The sequence below is a fragment of the Phascolarctos cinereus genome, unplaced genomic scaffold (assembly GCF_003287225.1).
Source record: "Phascolarctos cinereus isolate Bilbo 61053 unplaced genomic scaffold, phaCin_HiC Scaffold_5;HRSCAF=322, whole genome shotgun sequence".
Taxonomy (NCBI): Eukaryota; Metazoa; Chordata; class Mammalia; order Diprotodontia; family Phascolarctidae; genus Phascolarctos; species Phascolarctos cinereus.
This window is the reverse complement of record NW_027555958.1, coordinates 289,764,275-289,785,746: the sequence shown is the minus strand read 5'-3', so window position 1 is coordinate 289,785,746 and position 21,472 is coordinate 289,764,275. Positions and strand designations below refer to the sequence as shown.

The 21,472-nt window shown below is 39.3% G+C and overlaps 1 protein-coding gene across 2 annotated transcripts in view; it reads left to right on the top strand.

Annotated features, from left to right (window-relative positions):
• The window catches only part of MAP3K3 (mitogen-activated protein kinase kinase kinase 3), a 105,469-nt gene that overhangs the window by 34,367 nt on the left and 49,630 nt on the right, over window positions 1-21,472 (top strand). For both annotated transcript variants that reach the window (XM_020997799.2, XM_020997798.2), the window contains 4 exons: window positions 281-321; window positions 3,958-4,057; window positions 7,632-7,745; window positions 17,513-17,633. In XM_020997799.2, the coding sequence (XP_020853458.1) occupies window positions 281-321; window positions 3,958-4,057; window positions 7,632-7,745; window positions 17,513-17,633 (376 nt within the window). The remainder of the gene's footprint in view (window positions 1-280; window positions 322-3,957; window positions 4,058-7,631; window positions 7,746-17,512; window positions 17,634-21,472) is intronic.

The following is a 21,472-nucleotide window of genomic DNA, read 5'->3' as shown; positions in this document are numbered from 1 at the left end:
TAGATGGGCACATCATTCCAAGGAGTCCTGCTTTTAAGGATCACAGCTTTTAGGTGGCTTCAGAGCTGGTAGTCTGGAGTGTGGGAAAGAGAATGAAATATCTCTGTATGAACAGAAAAGCCAAAATACTTGTCTGGGGTGGACTTGTCCAGCTGTGCCAAAGATCTGATTAGGACTTTTCTTGTGAGTATGCCTGTATGTGTATTCTAGCAAATACAAACTTTGAAAATCACTTGCCAAAGTGATCATCCCTAACCTGTCTTTCTCCTTTCCTTGGCAGAGTGACGTAAGGATCAAGTTTGAGCACAGTGGGGAAAGGCGGTAAGTGTCCCTGCTCCCTGGTAATGAGACACAGATTTGGTAAAGCTCTTAAGACATGCTCTGCTTGGGGAAGTGAGTCTTCCTACAGTGGGTAGTCTCTGGGTCCAGGGAGGCAAGGCCCAGAATAGTAGTGGCTATGCAACAGGCTTTCCAAGAGACCCTCCATTCCTGATCTGGGAACTAGAAGAGATTTTTACTGCTGTGTTTTACTTACATTCTGCTATGGTGAAATCTGGACTCAAGATTACACTGCTCTTTTGTTGGTAGTAATAATTGAGGAGGAAGCCAAGACAAAGGCTTTTCTCAGTCCCTTGTGCATCTTGCCTTCAGAATCCTCATAGGTCTCACTGCCTGAGAAGATAAGAGACAGCAAGAGGATGCCATTCCCACCACTGATTTGAAAGCTCAGGGTAGTTCACTCCAAGGCACGGACCTATAAGCACACAGAGTTCCCTAATACACTAATATTGTCAGTCATGGGATGCTTCATAGATGTGACAAGGAGACAGAAAGATTTCCTCTCTTTTCTCCAGATGTGAGAGCCTTTTAGTGACAGTAGAATAGAAAGTTGTCAGACTTCTTTGGGCAGATGGGAGAAAGTGATCTTTTTTCATCTCCAGTAGGAAATGCCTTTTCTCTACCACTTTTATTTCAGTTGTTGTTCATCATGAGATAAGGAAATAGTTTCTAGTGGTAAGAAACAGAAATTACCTTTTCTGAAATTAAATGTTTCTAATGCTATTTTGCGGATGCCAGAAAGTTCAGGTCCCACTACTGTTAGGTGTCTTTCTCTTTTCATGTGTCTCTCCCTCTCCTCCTCCCTCTCCCTGTCCTTCCCTCTCTACCTCTCCCTCTCCTTCTCCCTCTTTTTCTCTTGCCCCTCCCCTTCTCATCTCACTCTTTCCCTTCCCCCCTTCTCTCTCTCCCTCCCTTCCTCCCCCCTTCTTCTGAGCTATTCTTTTTTCTGTCTCACTTTTTTTCTACCACGCATCGCTTCTCCTCAGCAAAGTTCTTTGTACCTTTGAAGAGGCTAACTGAATCTCTGGGAACAGCCTTTCTCTTGTTGTAAAACATTAATTCCCCTTAATTGTCAGAGCTACACAATCTACTCTTGACCTTTGTAATGTAGTCCTTGGTGGTTCTTTGCCTACTAGCTATCTCCAGCCCACTTTGAAAGCTGCCTTGTGCATTCTTGGAACAGTTTCAGTTCTTTTCCTCCCAAAATTCAAGAGAAATAACTTTGGGTGCATGTGACTCCATAAGGATGGTAGACCAGTTAGTTCCTATAAAAAACACATGGAGCTGTAAGCTCTGGAAAAGGAGATGAATGACTTATTTTAAAAACAGCTCAGTCACTAACCTGAAGCATGGTTGCTCTCTGGTCCTAGTGTTGTAGCAGCTATTGCAGAGTGAAAATATGGCAGCCATTTAGCCTATGCCTGAGAAAAGCATGGTTCTTGTTTCTTGCCAGTCTGCTGTCTTAATGTCCTGATACTATGTTAGGGTTTCATTGCTATTCTCAGATTTGTAAAGAGGACAAACCCACTTAACTATGTTCTGAACTCAGGCCCCAATGTTTGGTCTTAATGCTATTTGTTAATAGCTCAAAGGTTAATTTGTCATCCCAACATTATTGCTTTTTACACTTCTGTCCCAAAGTAGGGTTTGAGAGAGGTTGGAACAGCAAAGATTTTTCAGAAGAAAAGCTCAGTTATATGTGAGTCTAATTATGTAGTTTACACTTGCGTGAATTCCTCATTCCCAGAATGGTATGCAGTTACAGTGAGCAGACGTGAACTGAGAAAGTGAATGTTTGTTTTGGTATCAAAGAAACTGCCAGGTCTAACCACAGATATTTAAGGTGGGCGGGCAGGAATGGACTTCTGTCCTGAATGGCAGGGATTTAGTGTCATAGTTTTAAAAACTAACGTACTCTTTGTATGGAGCTATTTGTAGGAGCAATGGCATTTCAATATTTGTATATAGTGTATGTGTTTGAAGCCTTTATACAGAGCTTAAGTACACCAGTGCCAAATTCAAACTACCTTATGCCAAATGACTTTAGTCTCGTGTATTGATTTTCTTAAAAAAACACATTTTTATTGATATTGTTTGTTTTTTATATCACTTACACTGCTCCTTCTCCACCCCCCCACCATCTTTGATAATGAAGAATTTTTAAAAAAGAAAAAAAAAGAAAGAGCCATAGGGCAAAATTAACCAACCATCCAAAAATCTGAAATTATATGTAATATTCCACACCCACAGATAAGAGAGAGGCACCTTCCGTATTGCTTTGTTGGGACCAATCTTGGTCATTATAATTTCACTCTGTTCAGTTTCATTTGTTTATATTGTTGTAGTCATTTTCCTGCTTCTTATTTCAGTTGTAATTATAAGTTCTGCAGCTCTTTTTGATCTACCTCAGTCTGGATTTCAGATTGGCTGAGAGGAAGAGACAGGGAAGGTGATTTTGTACCCCCTGCCCCCAGTTTGCCAAGGGGCGCGTTTAATGTTAGAGGTACTCAGAATGTGAAAATACACCTTCAAGTAAATTTTATTGGAAACTTAGTCTTTAATAGCAGCAATGATACTTTAAGCTAACATGATAGGCTTTAAGGACAATCCCCAAAGTTCTGACCTCCTAGTACCATCAGCCTTCCCAGGAAAGCTGAAGAAAATATTGCTGCTTAAGAGTATTGATCAGATATCTAGCCTTTCTATTAATATTCCCAAGGCAGAAGGAGTGTCTGTAGTGGTTAACAGGAAGCCTAAGAATAACACATTCTTAATTGTGATAATCAGACTTAATGAAGAATTGAAAAAATTTACCTCCCTTTCCTCTCTGAAGAAATGGAGGAGGGGGAACTATAAGTGTAGAATATTTTATATGCTTTCAGGCACCACTGATGCATCGATTGGTTTTGCTGAACTGCTTTTTTCCTTTTCTTTTTCAATCTTTGTTACAAAGAATGGATCACTAGGCAGGGAATGGGAGAGGGATAAATTTTGAAATGAAAGTGATATAAGAACAAGATATAAAAACATTTTTCAAAGACTGATGTAACTATTGCTCTTATTGTGGATGAGTCATATTAGCAGTGTCAGCTACAGAAATGAAGGAAAGGTACTCTTGAAAGGGAAATTTAAGGAAATTTGTATTGCTTAGAAGTCTAGCCTAGGATTCTCTTCTGAACGTCAGATTACTCAAATGACAGTCACAGGCATCTATGAAAAGGACAGTGGAAAGGGCCTTTCAGATCATAGAGCTGACTCATCTAGTCAGTCTTCCCCATTCTTTACCACATCTTCCCCTTCTAGATTTCCTATGGTATTTGTGCCATTGCTTTTTAAGCTTCAAAGTGTGAATGGTGTGATAAGGCTTGATGTTGGCAAATATGGGTCAGACCTTAGTGGCTGGTGGAGATAATCCAGAAACTGGAGTCTTACTACATACAGTTCAACAAGCTTTTCAGCTGTAACAGTGCCCATATATACCCATTGATCAGCCTAAGACATGGGGGAACACACTTCTGAGAAGTAGGAGGGAAAACTGAAAAAAGGGAGAAGAAAAATAATTATGTATCTCTCAGTCTCTCAAACATATAACTTACTGGTTCTTTTTCTACTTTTCAGAATTATACAATTTAGCCGCCCTGTGAGATATGAAGATGTGGAACAGAAGGTGAAGACAGCATTTGGGCAACCTCTAGTTCTCCATTATATGAATAATGAGGTAAGAGAATAGAATGATAGTGCTGGGGCCAAGATGAGGACAGCTACCCATCTCCTTCTTCCTCCTTGTTCAGATGAGGACTTTTTTTCTAGTTTTTCCCCTTTCACATCTGTATTTTTCCTTCTTTAGAATCCATCTTCATAGCTCTCACAGCAACTTGATTTCTGCTCTTTCCTCTAGGGGAGAAAATACAAGCATCTCCATTTCTCTCCTTCCTGTTCACAGTGGGTAGCTCTGACTCCCATGGTGTGATCAAGGTCCTCTGAGTCTCCTTTAAGCTGTGTGAGGGGATCTCCATTCTTTCCAGCTTTGTGCACTGCTTCCAAGAGGAAAGGTGGGCTCAGTGTTGGGGACAGGGCAGCTTGTTGGGTAGAATCCTCATCTGAGAATCAGAAACTCAGGTTTCTTTGCCCAGTGGAACTTCAATTTTTGATTACCCACAAGTAAATTTTCTGTGTTGTAGTTTGTTTCAAATCTTGGTTTCAAGATTTTATTGAAAATTAGCACCTACTCAGCTTTGTGACTTTAACCTCTCAAACTCTCCCTTATTTACTTTTACTTTGGGTTTAGGGGTTTGGTGGGGAGGCCCCTCTTGGGATTTATGTTACTTTTGATCTTTTAATTTCTTCCCTCCAGGGAAGGTTTGAAAAATGGCAACTGGGTTTTGGTTGGTGCATTGTATAACTAAATAAGCTGTTCATACAGTTTTGGGGTTATCTGTGGTACAGAGTCTCTCAGTGCCTGCATGCTAAAAAGGTGAAACTGAGAAAAAAGGTATTTATTTCCAACATGGAGTGGAAACTTCACTAAATTCTTCTTTTCTATGGCTCTGAGATACGCAGATATTGTGCTTGTGAAGTATAAGCTTTAGATGGTCCTCCCAAGGTGGAAAAGTCTTATGTCTGGTGGCAGATTCTGCCTGCTGCCTAAGGGCCAGCCTAGCTAGTCTCCAAATGGAGAGGCACCTCACCAAATTGGTCATAGCATTTTTCAGTCATAGCAGCTCTCTCTCTTCTAAGTCATAGAGCAGCTGCTACCTTTATCAATGGAGGGAGAACCCACACCAGCAAAATCACAGATCTAGGTACTGAAGTACAGAGCAGAGAGCTTACAAGAGTTGAGCAGGGAGTCAACTTTATAGTTCTCTTGAAGAATCTTTTCACATTACCAATCAAGTATTTATTAAGCAACTACTGGGGCAGCTAGGTGGCGCAGTGGATAGAGCACCGGCCCTGAAATCAGGAGGACCTGAGTTCAAATCTGGCCTCAGACCAAATACTTGACACTTACTAGCTGTGTGACCCTGGGCAAGTCACTTAACCCCAATTGCCTAAAAAAATAAAAAAATAAATAAATAAAGTGAACAACCACTATATCCCATCTGGACTACAAAGAAAAAAGTGAAATAGTCCCTTTCCCCAAGGAACATATAAGTGTTTTGAGTATACAGCAGCCTCATTATTTTGTTTGAAATATATTAGACCCTTTCTGTGGTAGTTTGGGCCTGTAACCTGGGGCAAGGGGTAATATTTTAACTTTGAAGCCTAAATATTTCTTTTCGGTTTTTTTTTTTATGAGGCAATTGGGGTTAAGTGACTTGCCCAGCTAGTGAGTGTTATGTGTCTGAGGCCGGATTTGAACTGAGGTGACTGTGCCACCTAGCTGCTCCGAAGCCTAAATATTTCTTGTTCATATTATAAAATAAAAAACTGGATATATTGCCTTGTAATTCATGAAAATTAGGAATGTCCAACTTTCCATTTTGTGGATGGAGTTAAGAAGTATAGAAAATCTGAAAAACATAATGAAATCTGTTTTGGAATAGACTCCTTCTTGACAGTGAAATTAGTATGAGAATGAATATTTAATTTAAACAGAATTTGAGTCAAGATGGGAGAAATCTGAACTTCAGATTAAATATTTAAAACATCAGAAGCATCAAAATATATACTGAGCTCTTTTTTTTTTTAGCTAAATATGCCACATACACAGTTTTTGGGTAACCCATGGTATACGGTGGCTGATTGTGTATATACATGTAAAAAAAGATGAAACTAGAGAGGAACAGTCAAGGAAGGGAGTGGTCATGTGGTAATAAGGGTACATCAGGAGAGTTCACAGAAGTGAATGTTCCACGTCAGACCTCTAAGGAAAGAAGAGAAGACTTTTCCCCAATCAGTCCTCACTGACTCCAGAGAAGAAAGAACCTTGTTAATCTCTCTTACTTAAGGTCAGCTAATATGCTATTAATGAGGACTAGTTTTAGATAATAAAGGCATTCTAAAAGGTGAAATATTATTTTCTTTTTCGATCTACATGTTGACTAAAAGCCTCTATATTTCCAAAATTTCTATTAAGAATTACATTTCTTAGTAATGTTTTTCAGATAACAAAGTGAATTCTTAGAATAATAACCATACTTATATTCAGATTTGTGTATAGAAAGACATTCTGAAGCCAAACATAAACTATGTTTAGGTGGACAGTTTAGATTATCCATCATTTGGATGAGATTCTTCTCACTCCATTTATGTGAATGAGTAAGAGTTGATCATGGTTTTGACTTTCATTTTTTAGATCCCTTCACCCTCTTATTTCTTTTCCTTCAGAACTGTTTTTAACCCCTCTAGCCCTAAGTATAAAAATCTGCAATTTGGTGCCCATGCAGCAAGCTTTTGTTTTGTTTTGTTTTGCAGCATAGATTCTCTTATTCCTGAGTGTATCCTTTCTCATCTTTTCTTGATATATTGGGAACTAAAGAATTTGCTGTGGATGTGCAAGATCTTACCTCTACAAATCCTACCAAAGCATTTATAAGAATTGTTTGATACTTGGTCTATGATTTTTTGTTATTGTATGTTTTTTTCAAGGAAATAAAAAGAAGGGACTGAAAACCTAACATCCATTGCTCATATTACATAAGACTTCTTCCCTAAGCCTTAGGATATTAATCTTGCTGTGCTGTATGACTTTACATTCCAGTTTGAACAGCAATTTCTACTTTCTTAGATCCCTTCCTGATTTTAATAATAACTGATACTTACATGACGCCTATGTTTATAAAGCTGTTTCCTCACAATAACCCCTTGAGTAGATATCACAAATGTGATTATCCCTGTTTTATGTCTGAGGGCCACAGAGGTTAAATGTCTTGCTCCTGCTCCTGTTCATAGAGTTAACAATGTGTTGGAGCTAGGTTTTGAAATCAGGTCTTCCGACTCCAAGTCTAGTACTTTTCCAAGTCTCGTACAATGGTACCACATTGCCTCTCTAATACTTCTAATATTGTTAGCAAAACTGTTGAACCATTTAAGTAGTTTCCAAATTCTGTCTTAGTAGTAGGACAAATAATTCTGTTTGTTTTGGATTAAACAATGCATTTGGAAGGAAAACATCCTCGATAAATACCTTTGGGACTCCCTTTTAGATATTTTAGGACCTAAGAGTATCCAAAGACATGCTCAGTCCCTAAAATTGAATTGAATTTATATTTATTTTTGCAAGATCTAAATATGAAACATCTTTATGGACGTATATATTATGTTATTTTATTTTTGTATATCTTATGTTACAGCTCTCCATCCTGCTGAAAAATCAAGATGATCTTGATAAAGCAATTGACCTTTTGGATAGAAGCTCCAGTATGAAAAGCCTTAGAATATTGCTGCTGTCCCAGGATAGAAACCATGTAAGTAACTGCTAATCAGTCCTGTTCCAGCAAGTAAGAAGAGGAACTGAATCCTGTCTGAAGGCTTGCTATACTTCCTTAAAAGAATTATGCATAGTTTAGCCACTTTTTAAAAGAAAAAACGTGAAAGAAACCCAGCCCATCATCTGTTGTGTCAGTCCCCACTGTTGTGGGAGCTATCTGGGTGGAATTATGAATTTTTATTCCTAAATGGGGAACTCATCTTGTTTGCAGTATTTGCTTGGAAATCTTTTGATTTCATTGAGAAGCCAGAATGTAACTACCTGACTTTTGACTGGTAGAGTCAGGGAAGAGACTTAACCTCCTTGGCTGTTGGCTACAGGTAGCTCTTAAAGTTTTTCATTCATTGGTCAATTGTTTGATAAACATCTATTTTTGTAGCACTTTAGTAAGTGCTATAATTTCCTTTTCTGAGAATAGCAGTCTTCAATATGCTCTGCGACTTTTTCTAAAATGCAAATATAAGCTATAGTGGCATTTGGGTGAATTTCCTAATCAGCACAGGAAAAGAAGAGAAAGGAAGCTGTTTACTCTTAGTGACTTTACTATTAAATTCATGCCTCCCCACCGTCCTGTGTATTTCTCTTGTCTCCTTTCTATTCATGACAACATGAAATAACAAATGTAGCTCAGAGTGAAAGAATCAAAGGGCACTTTTTTCCAGGAAATTTTTGGTTGTTTTTCTTCTGTTGCAATGGCAAGTGGGACAGAGGGGATTATATAGCATGTGAGAGGAAGGAACAGACTTTACGTTAAAGGAAAAAATGACCTCTCTGTCTTGTTGGTCAGGTTTGAAAGATCCTGAGCAATATGAAAAATGTAGCACTATTTGCATCTAGCACAGGTTGTCCACAATTTGAATTTGGAGGGTTCTCTAACTTCAACTCCCACAGCTCATCAGCAACTCTGCCCTTCCCTTGGGGCATGTGCGGGAAGGAAACTCTCCCTTCTGTTCAATGGAAAAAAGCCCAAAAACCTGTATGGCCTCTTGCAAATAGCCCAGCTGCTGCCTCCTTAAATGGCAGGCAGATTTTACTAGCAATCAGAAGCCAGGGAATGTGCCTTCTCTTGAAGGTCTGTATTGTGGCATACGTTTTGTTGGACTGTATCCTGTCTAAGACCTGTTCTTTAATCACCGGTTGCTCTGCCAGATTTTATTTTATTTTATTTTGAAGCCCAGTTAGAGAAGACTTCTTGGCATTATTTCTTTTGCTTGTAAGGTGCAGAAAGTAGTAGACAGCTGATGTTGGACAGCATCATTTGTAGACTTTCCTACCCACCCTAACTTTGGGGCAAGGTTTAGGTAATAGGGAGCTTACCCTAAGCATTTATTACGAAGACGTGTTGTAGGGTTGGATTGCTCTGCCTCATTGCATTGAGGCAGAGGGTACTACAGGTAAAACTATGTCCTTTTCTGTTTCACTCCTTTATTCAAGTGATTCGCCTGCTGACATAACAAATAGTGGTTTCTTTTTTACTTATCACATCAAATCTAAACTCAGCCCAGCGTCCAAGGCCCTCCAGCTACTGTTCTCGGCTCTCTTCAACCTCATCTTTCAGTGTACTCCAACATGGCTCTTTTGATGGAACCAGACTGGTTTCTTTACAAACCCCTGCTTGTTCTCCCCTCTGCACTGCTGTTTATGCCTTTCCTTTCCTGAAATGCCCTCTCTTCTGTCTACCCATATTACTTTTTTCAGGTGCCAGCACTTAAAATTCTACTCTCTCAAGATGCTATTTCTGAGTGGAGGATGGATGATCACTTGTTATTAATGTTGTAGATGGAATACTGGGTACTAGATGATTTCTGAGACTCCTTCCAACTTTGAGATGCTATGATTCTGACTAACTCTTAACTGTTCTCTGATTATTCCCTTATTCTGTGCCTTCTCAGCCCTTGTATACTTAGGGGTTGCTTAATAGTTGTTCTCAAATTGTTTTGCCAAATGTATGTTTTGCCTCATCAATGAACTGCAAGCTCTGTGAAGGCAGAAATTATATCTTGGTATTTCCTCATCCTCCCCTTCCTCCTTTTCCTTTGCCCAGTACATTGGACGTACTCAAGAAATGTTTGATGAATTGTGAGGAAAGTCTAGCTATCTCGTCCAAAATACCTTTTCCTTGTAAGAGAAGATGAAGTGCAAGGATAGTCTAATGATCAGAGGCCTAAACTGTGAATAAGCCTGTTTAGTTATTATTTTCAAGCCTACCACTGATGGAAATGCATGTGTCATTTTATCATTCTGTGTCAGTTTTCTCATTCGTCAATTGTGTAAAATATTTTCTACTTAATTATTATTGAATCTTAATGTTATATTAAATTGAAAAGAGGATTTTTTTCCTGGTGAGGCAGTAGGGGTTAAGTGACTTGCCCAGGGTTACACAGCTAGTAAGTGTCAAGCGTCTGAGGTCGGATTTGAACTCAGATCCTTCTGACTCCAAGGCCGGAGTTCTATCCCCGTTCCACCTAGCTACCCCAAAAGAAGATTTCTGTGTAAGATATATACAAAGTAGTCACAATTTCTTTCCTTTACAAATTTGCCTTTAAGATCAACCTTAATAATGAGATTTTGCTTTTGGAATTTTATCAGCTGGGCTTACAAATAAGTCTGTCATTACATAGCAGTGACTTATCTAAAGTTTGGAATATTGTAGCAGCCTTCTCGACATCCTTTATTTCCTTGTTTGTCTTAATGGTCTTCTACTACTGGTAATCCTTGCATCATCTCTTCACTTTCTACAATGTGCCCCCATCTTTAAAAAGTTATTACTGGATCTGTCAGTTATTACTCTGTGATTCTTCTCCTATTCATATTGTTTTTCAGATGTGCTGTGTCTTCCCTCTGCCCCAAATTCTTTTCTAATTCTCTCTTTAGTTTTCTTCAATCTGGCTTCTGGCTTTACCATTGTATTCAAATTGCCTCCTCAAAGGTAAATAGTAACTCACTTATGGACAGGTCTCAGGGCCTCTATTTCTCTTCTAGGCTTTCTGGGATTAAACATCCTTTTGGTATTGGAGTCCCTCTTTGTCTCTAGCATCTGTTGCCCTGCCAAATCTTGGTTATTATGTTACCTTTCCAATTGAATTTTAAGAATTTCCTTCACCCATTCCCTTCTCCTCCTCCCCTCAACTTTGTTGTTCCCTATGCTTCTTTCTTGGGTCTTTTCCTCTTCTACTGGCTTCCTCACCTAGTGGCTCCATTCAAATGGCTACTTCTATTACCTGTATCCATAAGACTCTCAAATTTATCTTTGTGTCTCTTTCTTTTTCCATTTTCCCAGATCTCTTAACTGTCTTCAAGATTTCCATTGCCTGATAGCTTGGGGCTACCATAAACTTAATTTGATCAAAACTAATCTACTAATCTTTATAGCTAAGCCTTTACTACTTTACTACTTCCCCATCATTTTAGTCTCATTTTAAAAATTTTTTTAGGCAGTTGGGGTTAAGTGACTTGTCCAGGGTCATACAGTAGGAAGTATTATATGTCTGAGGCCGGATTTGAACTCAGGTTCTCCTGAATCCAGGGCCAGTGCTCTATCCACTGTGCCATGTAGCTGCCCCTACTTACTACTCCTTAATCCCATCCAGATCTTTTCACTCTCCTTTTTGTATATAAGTATCAATCTCACCTCCATGAAGTTGCAGATTTCCTGTGAATCTTGCCTGCTTCTACTGGTGTTACTATAAACCTTGCCACCTTGACAGAAAAAGAAATAAAAATAAATTTAAAAAAAGAAATAGGGTAGGTAAAAGTGTTGTATGTTTGGGGGCAGTGGGGAGGTGGGTGGGAGGGAGTAGCATTGTAAATTAAGAAGGTATATGCAAATGAGAGAAATCCAGGAAATGGAAGGGGGGGGTGGGAAAGGAAACATGGCAGAATATTTGGATAAAAGTTAAAGGAGGGAGAAGCAGAAGTGGTTTTTTCCCCCACTTTGGAATATTCTACAGACTATCTAGACAGAAAGAGGAAATAGATGAAGAGTTTGGGAAATCTGGCACAAAGACATGATATAGTTGTAATTGGGGATCTTCAGGTATCTAGTGACCTCCTGGTGCTCTCTTATTCTGCCAAAAATGGAGCAGCTAATAACTTTTGACTTGCCTTAGTGATAATTTCATCTTTCAAAAAGCAGAACAGGGCAGCTAGGTGGTGCAGTGGATAGAGCACCAGCCCTGAAGTCAGGAGGATCTGAGTTTCAAATCCTGCCTCAGACCAAACACTTGACACTTACTAGCTGTGTGACCTTGGGCAAGTCACTTAATCCCAACTGCCTGAAAAGACAAACAAAAAGTAGAACAAACATAAGAAATTCTATTCTGAATCTTGTTTCTTGTTTACTTTAATCTGCATCAGTTCATACAGATCTTCCCAATTTTCACTGAATCCATCCCTTTCATCCTTTCTTACAACAGTAATATTCCATAATATTTATATGCCATAACTTGTTCAGCCATTCTCCAGTTGAGAGCACTTCATCATACTCTCATTCTTTGTCACCTCAAAAAGGGTTATAAATATTTTTGTACATTCTTAAAAAGTTTGTTTAGCCTATAGGACTAATCCCTCCCTTAACCTGCCCTTTCTGTGATTCCCCCCTTTTCCCTTCTCCGCTTTCCCTCCTGTTTCCCTGTTGATTGAAATGTATTTCTGGACTCAGCAGCTTCTGTGTGCATATATGTGTGTGTATGTATTCTTCTGTCTTTTGACCAGTTCGGATGAGAGTAAGGTTCAAGTGTCAGCCATGTCTTACTAACTTCTTCCTTATTTGTATATATGTCTACTTTTGCATCCTGCTTATATGAGATGATTTTCCCTAACTTTCCTTTCCTTTCCCTCCTGATGTATTCCATTTTCCCTCTCTTTCCATTCTTCTCTTAAGATTATCAAGCCATAAGAGAACCATTCCCAGTCCTTGTCAAATTAGTCAAATTAGATTCTTTGTGTGATGATAATAGGGTTCAGAGGAGTCACATGTATCATCTCTTTCATATTAGGATGTAAGCAGTTTATCCTTTAGTTCTCTATCATTGTTCATTCATGTTTACCTTTTTGTTTCTCTTAACTCCTGTGTTTGAGCTTCAAAGTTTCTACACAGCTCTGGTCTTTTCATCCAGAATGCTTGGAAGTTTTCTATTCTATTAAAATCCATTTTTCCCCTGTAGGATTATATTGGTTTCCTGGGTAAATTTTTCTTGGCTATCAACCTATGCACAGCTTTCTGGAATATCATATTGTAAGTTCTCCACTCCTTTTTTTTAAGCGGTGGCTGCTAAATCGTGTGTGACCTGACTGTGGTTCCCAGTACTTGAATTCTTTCTTTTTGGCTGCTTGCAGCATTTTTTCTTCGACCTGAAAATTCTGGATTTTGGCTATAATCCTGGAAGTTTTGATTTTGGACTTCCTTTCAGGAGGTGTCCCATGGATTCTTTCAGTTTCTACTTTGCCTTCTGGTTCTAAGAGATCTGGGCAGTTTTCTTTTAATATTTGTTGAAATATGATGTATAGGCCTTTTTTTTGGTCATAGTGTTTAGGTAGTCCAGTGATTTTTAAGTTTTTTCTCTAGGTGTTTTCCAGATCAGTTGTTTTTGCTTAGAAGAATATTATTATTATTTTTTAGTCTTTTGACTTTGTTTTCATATTTCTTGTTTCATGTAGTCAGTGGATTCTGTTCAGCCTATTCTAATTTTCAAAGAGTTTGTTGCCTGGGCAAGGTTATGTACTTCTTGTGCCAAACTATTAATTCCCTTTCTAATTCTTTCTTCCATAGCACTCACTTCTTTTCCATTTTTTCCCTTTACCGCTCTTATTTCATTGATAACATTTTGAACTCTTTTTTAAAATCTTCATCTCTTCTAGAAATTCTAGTTAAATTTGCCCATGTTGTATTTTTTTTTTGAGGCTTTGATTGTAGATTTTTTGTAGTCATTCTCTTCTGGTTTTGCACCTTTAGTATCTGTTACCATAATAGCTTTTTATGGTAGAATTCTTGTTCTGCTTCCTTATTCTTCCAGCCTCCTTCCTGACTTTGAAATAGGTATTAGGCCTGGGCTCTGCTGCATTTCTGGAGGAAAGGTCAAAGCTGGTTCTGTTGCTGCTTTCTTGAGGTATTGTGTTACATCACCCCAAGCTCTCTGACTGGGAACCTACAAGATTGCAGTGCTCCCAGAGTGGTCTGACCCTTTGCAGTCTGATTGTTGCCCCCCTGGTTTGAGCTCTGCAAATTTCTGACCTGTATTTGGGTCTGACCAATAGTAGAATGCTACTGGACTCAACCTCTGTCAGCTATCTGGGAAACTTTGCTGGATCTGAAGCGCAAAACTTTGGTCTGGGAAGCCTAGTTATTCCTCTGCAGACTTTAGATTGGGCTCGATTCTGGAAGTGAGACCCTGCTCTGTTTCTGGGGTTGAAGTCACACTACTGTTGTTTGCCTTTGAACTTAATTGGTTCTCTCGTCCTATGGCCTAGGCTGCTCGTTGGGGACAGGTTCCCTTCTGCAGTCTGTCCTAGATTTGTGACCAGGTGACAATACTTCCAGTGAGCACCAGTTCCTGACCCTTTCAGTACCCTGGTTGGGTAATTCCTTTTGACCTGGTGCAATGGGCACTGAACCTGAGGTTAAGATTGGATAGATTTTAGGGGGTCTGAACTTGGTGGGAAAAAATGAGTTTTTACTTTCACTATACTCTAACTGAAATTTAGTATTTCCTTAATTTATTGATGTAGACAACAAATATTATTCTGAGAAAGGGTTCATGGACTTCACCAGACTGCCAAAAGGGTCTGTTACATAATTATGGTTAAGAACTCCTTCAAGGCTTTTGTACATTATTTCCTGAATGCTTAAAATAACTTCATTCCTCCTATTTGTCATATAGCATCTTTTTTTCTTTTTAAATCATAGCTCAAGCCTTACCTCCAGGAAGCTTTCCCTGATTGATTCATATACTGTAATTTGATAATACAATCCCTGATCTTCCTAATTATGAATCTTTTCTTATATTCTCATATCTCTTTTTGTTTATGTTAGCTAAAAACATTTTTTTTTCTTCCTTCCCTATTAGAGTGTAAGTCCTTGAGTGTATGTTTTTAATCTCCACTGCTTTTCCTACATACTTAATATAGTGTTGAGGCCTCTCTGGGTGCTTTCTACAATGCTGTTCTATTTCTGACTAGAGACTGCATGCCTTCCCTCCCCCATTATTTGCCTGCTTCCTCAGTGTAGCACCATTGACTGTTTTTTCCTCTCTGGCTCTTGGCAAAGCTGAGTTGTTGTACCATGAAGGCTTTAGCAAGAGTACTTACTTCCTCCTGGCATTGACTTCCTGTTAGAGCAGTACAGTTTGTCAAGACAGCCCTGCACATGGTAAGGTCCAGCTTGGGGAGACTAGAGCAGGTTGCTTAGCAGCTAAGCTCAGCCCCGAGTTGAATTTTTTTTCAGAAGTAAAGGATACAAAGTTTGCTTTGGTGAGGTAATGATATTTTTCCCTTTATTCTTATGGGAGGTAGAAGTAAGAGAAAAGAAATATAGAAGCTGTGGCCCAGATAATTTATTAATCTCTAATTCTCACTGTCATCATTCTTGTGGCTGTTTCTTATTTACAATTTAAAATAGCTTGTCCTTTTCCTGTACCATATTTGCCCTGATCTTCTTGGAACAGAATGGAAAAGCATTTATCAGGGGCTTATTATGTTCCAGACACTGAAGCATTGTAAATTCAAAAAGTGAGAGTCTCCTCTCTCAAAGTGTTAATTTTCTCATTTGGACAGACATACATTTAGGAGAGTTTAATGGCAGGGCAATGGAAAGGCTTTTAGTGGTCCTTAGGGTACATCAGCATTGCAGATGACAAAGCCAAGGAATCCAAATGAATTAATGAATGAAGCTTTTATGACACAGTAGCAGAGCAGATGACAGTGCCCAGGAATCTGAAGGACACGGAGACAGGGAAGATGATAAGGCTCAATAATAAGACTTGGTAGTCTTTCCAGAAGGATTATAGTTGGAGAGTCTTCTGTTTAAGTAGTGTGAGTGCTCATTGATTGCTTGTAGAACTTAGCTGTCAAGCATGCAGTGATCCTTCCCTTTTCCTCAGAGATCTGAGAAAAGGCAGAATCCTCAGAAGTCATAACCCAAGGATGGCTCCAGAGTAGAGCCTTCTCACTTTTCTATCTCAGACACCAGAAGACCCAGAGAGACTCTGCAAGTGGCCCAAGAGGGGCAGCTCAAGTTTGACTTGTGTTTGCTGGAATAAGAGTGAAACTCTTCGCCCAGTGGCAGGTCAGCTTCCAGACACAGAGCTGTCACTGCCTCTGCTTGGGTTGCCCTTTCCCCACAGTTTGGTCTCAGGCCCAGGGTGGACCTTAGTGGATTTGAGCCAGAAAAACTTCCTGGGTCTCAGGAAAACAGAGACTCTCAAGGGTGAGGCCAGAACTGGAGTTGCCTTTCTGGGACTGTAGAATATGCAGGAAGTAGGATTAGAATATGAGGACCACAGGCCTAGGCTAAGGGAGGCACCATTAATCAGAATTCATAAAAAGAAATTGAGGAACAGCAGACAGTACAAACATAATCTTTTTAAACTCATGACCAGTGATTTCTTCTTGGAAGTACAGGGTTAGGATAGGGCTCAGTGGGTAAAGGACCACTTGCCAAAAAGAGAGTAGGCAGGGTGGGGTAACTGTTCCAGAATTATATCATCTCAGTTCAGGAGCTTTACTATTGCCATCTTTTGGGGTTTGGTAACTTGAGACTCTTAAACAGCTACCTATCTTTCTGGAAGACTTTATCCTATGTAGGTTAGTGATCTTGTTAAAGCAACTAGAATTGAATTTTAGTTTCTTTTTTTTTTCCTTGAAAATGTACAGTTGTGTAAGGGCAAGAATTGTGTATTAGGTGTTTATAGGGCCCTACACCCCAGGAAATTAGCCTATTCAGTGAGATAGTCCTAGTCTATATGAGTCCAGTTCTTCTGCCTTGTTGTGGTTGGTTGATGGTATAACTGAGGTTCTCTTCAAGTCACTATCTTTTTCTGCCTCCTTTCCCAGTTCATCTGTGGGGTAGCTAATAGCTTGGGTTGCTCTAGGCCTATGTTAGTTCTGCCTGAAATGATTTTGGAAACATGGGCTAAATTATTAGTGATGCTGCCAAGGCTCCAAGCCCGTTGATCTACTGAAGAATAATGATTCCTAAAACAACTCTTCTCTGTATTAATCATGATCCTCAGCTGACTGCCCTGTGAGTACCGGCAATATGGAATAACTAAGATCCTGCTTTTGTATAAGGAGTGACTATGGCTCAGGAGGTAATTTTGAGTGTATCTTTAGGAATTTGGTTCCTACTTTCTGCGGTGCCTGTCAGATAACTTAGATGTTTGAAGTAGTTTTGCTCCTCTCTTCAGGCCCTATGCAATATTTGTTGAAGAGGGATTTAAATAGATCTTTCTTCCTATTAGACCTTTATAGAGACTATGCTATTATGTCTCCATGGCTCCATCTTTTAAAATGGAACATTATGTACCAGTGCCAATGTGGTCATTAGACCACATTGAGCAGCAAATGATTTGCCAACGCTGAAGAACAAGTTTTTTGGGGAAAGTAAGGTTAGCTTATGGATTGAGAACCATCAAAATCATTGTGAATATAGGCTTCCACAGTCTGGGAAAAATGATTTCAAGGTAGAGGAATCTTTGCATTCCCTATTCCTTAAAATCCCATTTCAATCTTCTCCTTTTATCCTTTCAGACCAGTTCCTCCCCCCATCTTGGAGTGCCCAAGCAGGTCCGGATCAAAGCTTCCCAGTCTATGGGAGATGTAAATACCATCTATCAGCCACCGGAGCCTAGAAACAGGCATCTCTCTGTCAGTAAGTAACTCCTCTTCCTTACCTTCTCTACATTCTCTTTTTCCTCTCCCTCTGCCCTATTTTCTCTTTTTCTCTGTTTCTCTTGCCACTTTTCTGATACTTGCTGCTGCCATCCCCCTTACCTGCTTTTCTTGCCCCTCCTTCTTTTTATCTCTCTTGATCTCTTCTGCCTTCTCCTCCATTATCACCTCTTTTTTTTCTTCTCTCAACAATTTCATTGCTTGCTCATTTTTCCAGTCTATTCCTTGACTTTGAACTTTATGTGAGAGTTGGGCTCTGCTCACCTATAGGGGGATTGAGAGTGGGGCACTGTCCCAAATTTCAGGCTTTTTCGTGCTTCTGTTTTCAGAGCTAGTTCTAGGGGTCTGCAAGTTGTTGGTGTGTCCAAGGTGGCATTATCCTGGGAGAGGGGTGGTCACTCCTCTCTTGCTCTGCATTCTGGTTTTTAATGCAGGAAGGGCCTCTGATCCCCTGTAGCCACAATTCTAGTGCTCTCTTTGCCTTGGAACTGTAACCAGGACCCCTCCCCTTTTGACTGAGCCGCATCCCTTTTCTCCACCTTAGAACTGCATCCCAGAACTACATATGGGCAATAGAGTTGCCAGTCAGTGCTAGCTACACCCAGTGCCAGCAAAGAGTCTTCTGTAATCTCTAACCAGTTGTCAGACCTCTTTACTGTCTCTGGGTTGAGAACTCCTGAAACTGCTGCTGTAGCCACTGTTGCTGCTGTGTGTCGGGGTTCCGGACAGGCTTCTACAAAGCTGGTGCTTACCTCCCAAGTTTTCTTAGACTGGAAAAAATATCTCACCGTGACCTTTTGTTGTCTCTACTATTCCAAAATTTTATTTCAGGCATTATTTTAAAGTTGTTTAAAGCAGAATGTTAAGAGAATTCAGCTGGTAGCCTCTGATCTGCCATTTTTGACTCTGCCCCTCCCTTCCTCAACAATTTCACTGACTATACTTCCTAACAGTCCTTACCTTAAAGGATTTAGGTACTTGTCATGAAAGAGATGGACTGTGGTCGTTTGGGTTCCAATCCCATCTCTTAGGAATTTTGAATGTCTTTCCTCCCCCAGAAAAATAATTATAGATTAAGTTTTTAGAGATCTTCATATCAGAGTGCTTAGGGAAGGAGCTCTGTTGATTTTGGTGTTTTGGGGGTTTTTTTGGGGGGAGGTGTTGGGTTTTTTTTGTTGTTGTTCCGTAACTGTTGTTCAGGAACAGTAGCCAAAAAGGGAGCTGGGTTTCAACAGGGAAAGAAATTTCTAACACAGATCTCTGTGGAAAAAATAACATACTGAAACTTATCACTCAGTAGAATTCACTGTCTCTGGGACTAGATTCCGGGAGTCTAAGTAACCAGACTTCATCCTTCTTTCTGTTGTTTACTGGCCAACCTGTACCTATAGGTGTTTCAGTTCTCTCCATGACAGTTTTTCTTCTAAGTATCTTATAAAAAAGTAATGAAGTAGTATCTGTGATCAGTACAAATTTGTTTTACTTAATTATATTTATTTATTACAAAGGAGGGTAATGTGAGAATGAGGAAAATTGATATGAAAGAAAAAAATGTCAATGGAACATGTAAAAAATACACAGAAGAATGCAGAGGGAAGCTTCAGAGAGACAGGCAAGAAGGGCAGTTGTGGTACTACTGTGTTAATTAGGTGTAGATACTTTTTCAAAAAAAAGTTGTACATGATAGATTCATGGTTTTCTATTCAGTATTCCTTTTCTCTCCTTTGTATGTGGAAATATGTATGTTTGTTGATATTTGCCAAGTCCATAACAAACAATAGTTTATTTTTTTTAATTTTAATAAAAATTTTAAAAAACAGTGTGTGGCATTACTTACACAAAACAAAACTTATAGCCAGTACTACTCATAGAGTTAGACTCAGATGCTAGCCTACTCTGTAGCTTAGACTGAAGAAGAAATCCTCCAGCTCTTCCAAAGCACCAGGGGAACCTGACTGCTTTCTCCAAAGTAGTAATGAGATAAGTTTTAAGGGTTTCTCACTGGGTCTGTCGCTGACCTTGTCTAGAAGTGGCTTACTTCCTGAGGGAGGTGTAGAATAAACTTGTTACTAAACTTTCACTTATCTAGCAGTTTCTCGACTTTAGGCAATTACTCATAGCATTGCTGGACTGAAAGCATGTATGTGAGCATTAGTTTTCTCTACAGTTTATGAGTAATTAGTGGTTATAGTCTCAGTAAGTCAGTTCAGGCATTATGTGTGAGCATTAGTTTTCTCTACGGTTCATGAGTAATTAGTGGATATATTCTCAGTAAGTCAGTTCAGGAGAGGGTATCACCATCCCAGTCCCTTTTCAAGTTATTTCAGGCTCTAGAAGAGGTGCCCTTGCTTCAGGGTTAAGGCTTTTGTCGCTAGCACTTTCTTACTCTCTTCTTAAAATATTTGTCATCTATATTGGTATAAACCTTCTGAATAGTCTAAAAACCTTTGACATCTTTCATTTCTTACACCTGAACTATATTTTCCAACGTACTTTTAACTGTCGTCATCATATCCACCTTTGCATTGAAGTCACTGAGTATCAGAGCATATATTGACTTAGTTTGGAGGCACTTGTCAAGTTCTTAAAATATTCTTTACTTTTTATCCTCTGAATCGAATGTTAGCTCGTAAGATGTAGTTATCTTCGTGGTGATCTTTTTGCTTATGTTCATCATGAGTACCGCAAAGCAAGCTAATAAGCAAAGTATGATAGGGATTGGGACTGGTCTGGTGTTTTCATTATTATAAGAAATAACAAGGTGAGAAAATTTGCTCTGCCAATTCAGGGTAGCACTTTTTCTGCAATGTATAGTGTTAGAAAATTGCCAAAGACACTGAGAGGTTCAGTGATTTATCCAGAGTCACACAGGTAGTCTATGTCAGAGGTAGGACCAAAGTATCTCATGAAATGATGTTTCTTACTGCCTCTGGAAGGTGCAGTGAAACCAAATCTTCTTATTCCTTTATTTGCTTTAGGACAGGGGCAGGGAACCTGCAGCCTTGAAGGTCACATGTGACCCTCTGGGTCCTCAAGTGAGGCCCTTTGATTGAATCTAAACTTCACAGAACAAATCCCCTTAATACAAGGATTTGTTTTGTAAAACTTGGACTCAGTCAAAAGCCCATACCCAAGGACCTAGAAGGCCACAGGTTCCCTACCCCAGGCTTAGGAAAACCTATGAGCCATCCTTCAATTTAACTGCAATTTCTTTGTGTTCCGGTTTTATCATGAGAATGTCACTATTGGTGTAGTTCACTTCTTCCAGTGATAATTCAGTTTGCTGGTACTTAGATAAAACCCTCATATTTAGAGCATCAAAAGTTAAATTAATGTTTATGTATATATAACCTAAAAAACTGTTGTTCTTAGAACTCTTTGCTCTGTTTTTACCACTGAGCTGTCACTGTGGAGGCAGAAGAAGTCATACTGAGTTAAGGGCCATTGAAAATTTTTCCTTTGTTTTATGAGTTGCCATGGTCAAAAAACAGTTACTAAATGGCCATTATATTGATGATGATTCTCTTTATACCTAATTAGGTGGTTCCTCAGTCAGCAGACTCATCCTGATGCTAGAAATGTACCCAAAGAGTTTCTTTTTTTCTTTCTTTTTTTTTTTTTTGTAGAATCAGTTTATTTTCATTGAGTTTTCAAAATGGCAGTTTCCAACCTTTTTTTCAATAAAGCAGGTAGGAAAGCTAGCTCAGGTGTTACAAAGTGTTAGTGCTATAGGGAATATGAAATAGTGATCAAACTGAGCTGTGGCTCTGTCTACACATCCTGCCAATCAGTGGGTCAAGTATTTTCTAACTGCCTCCC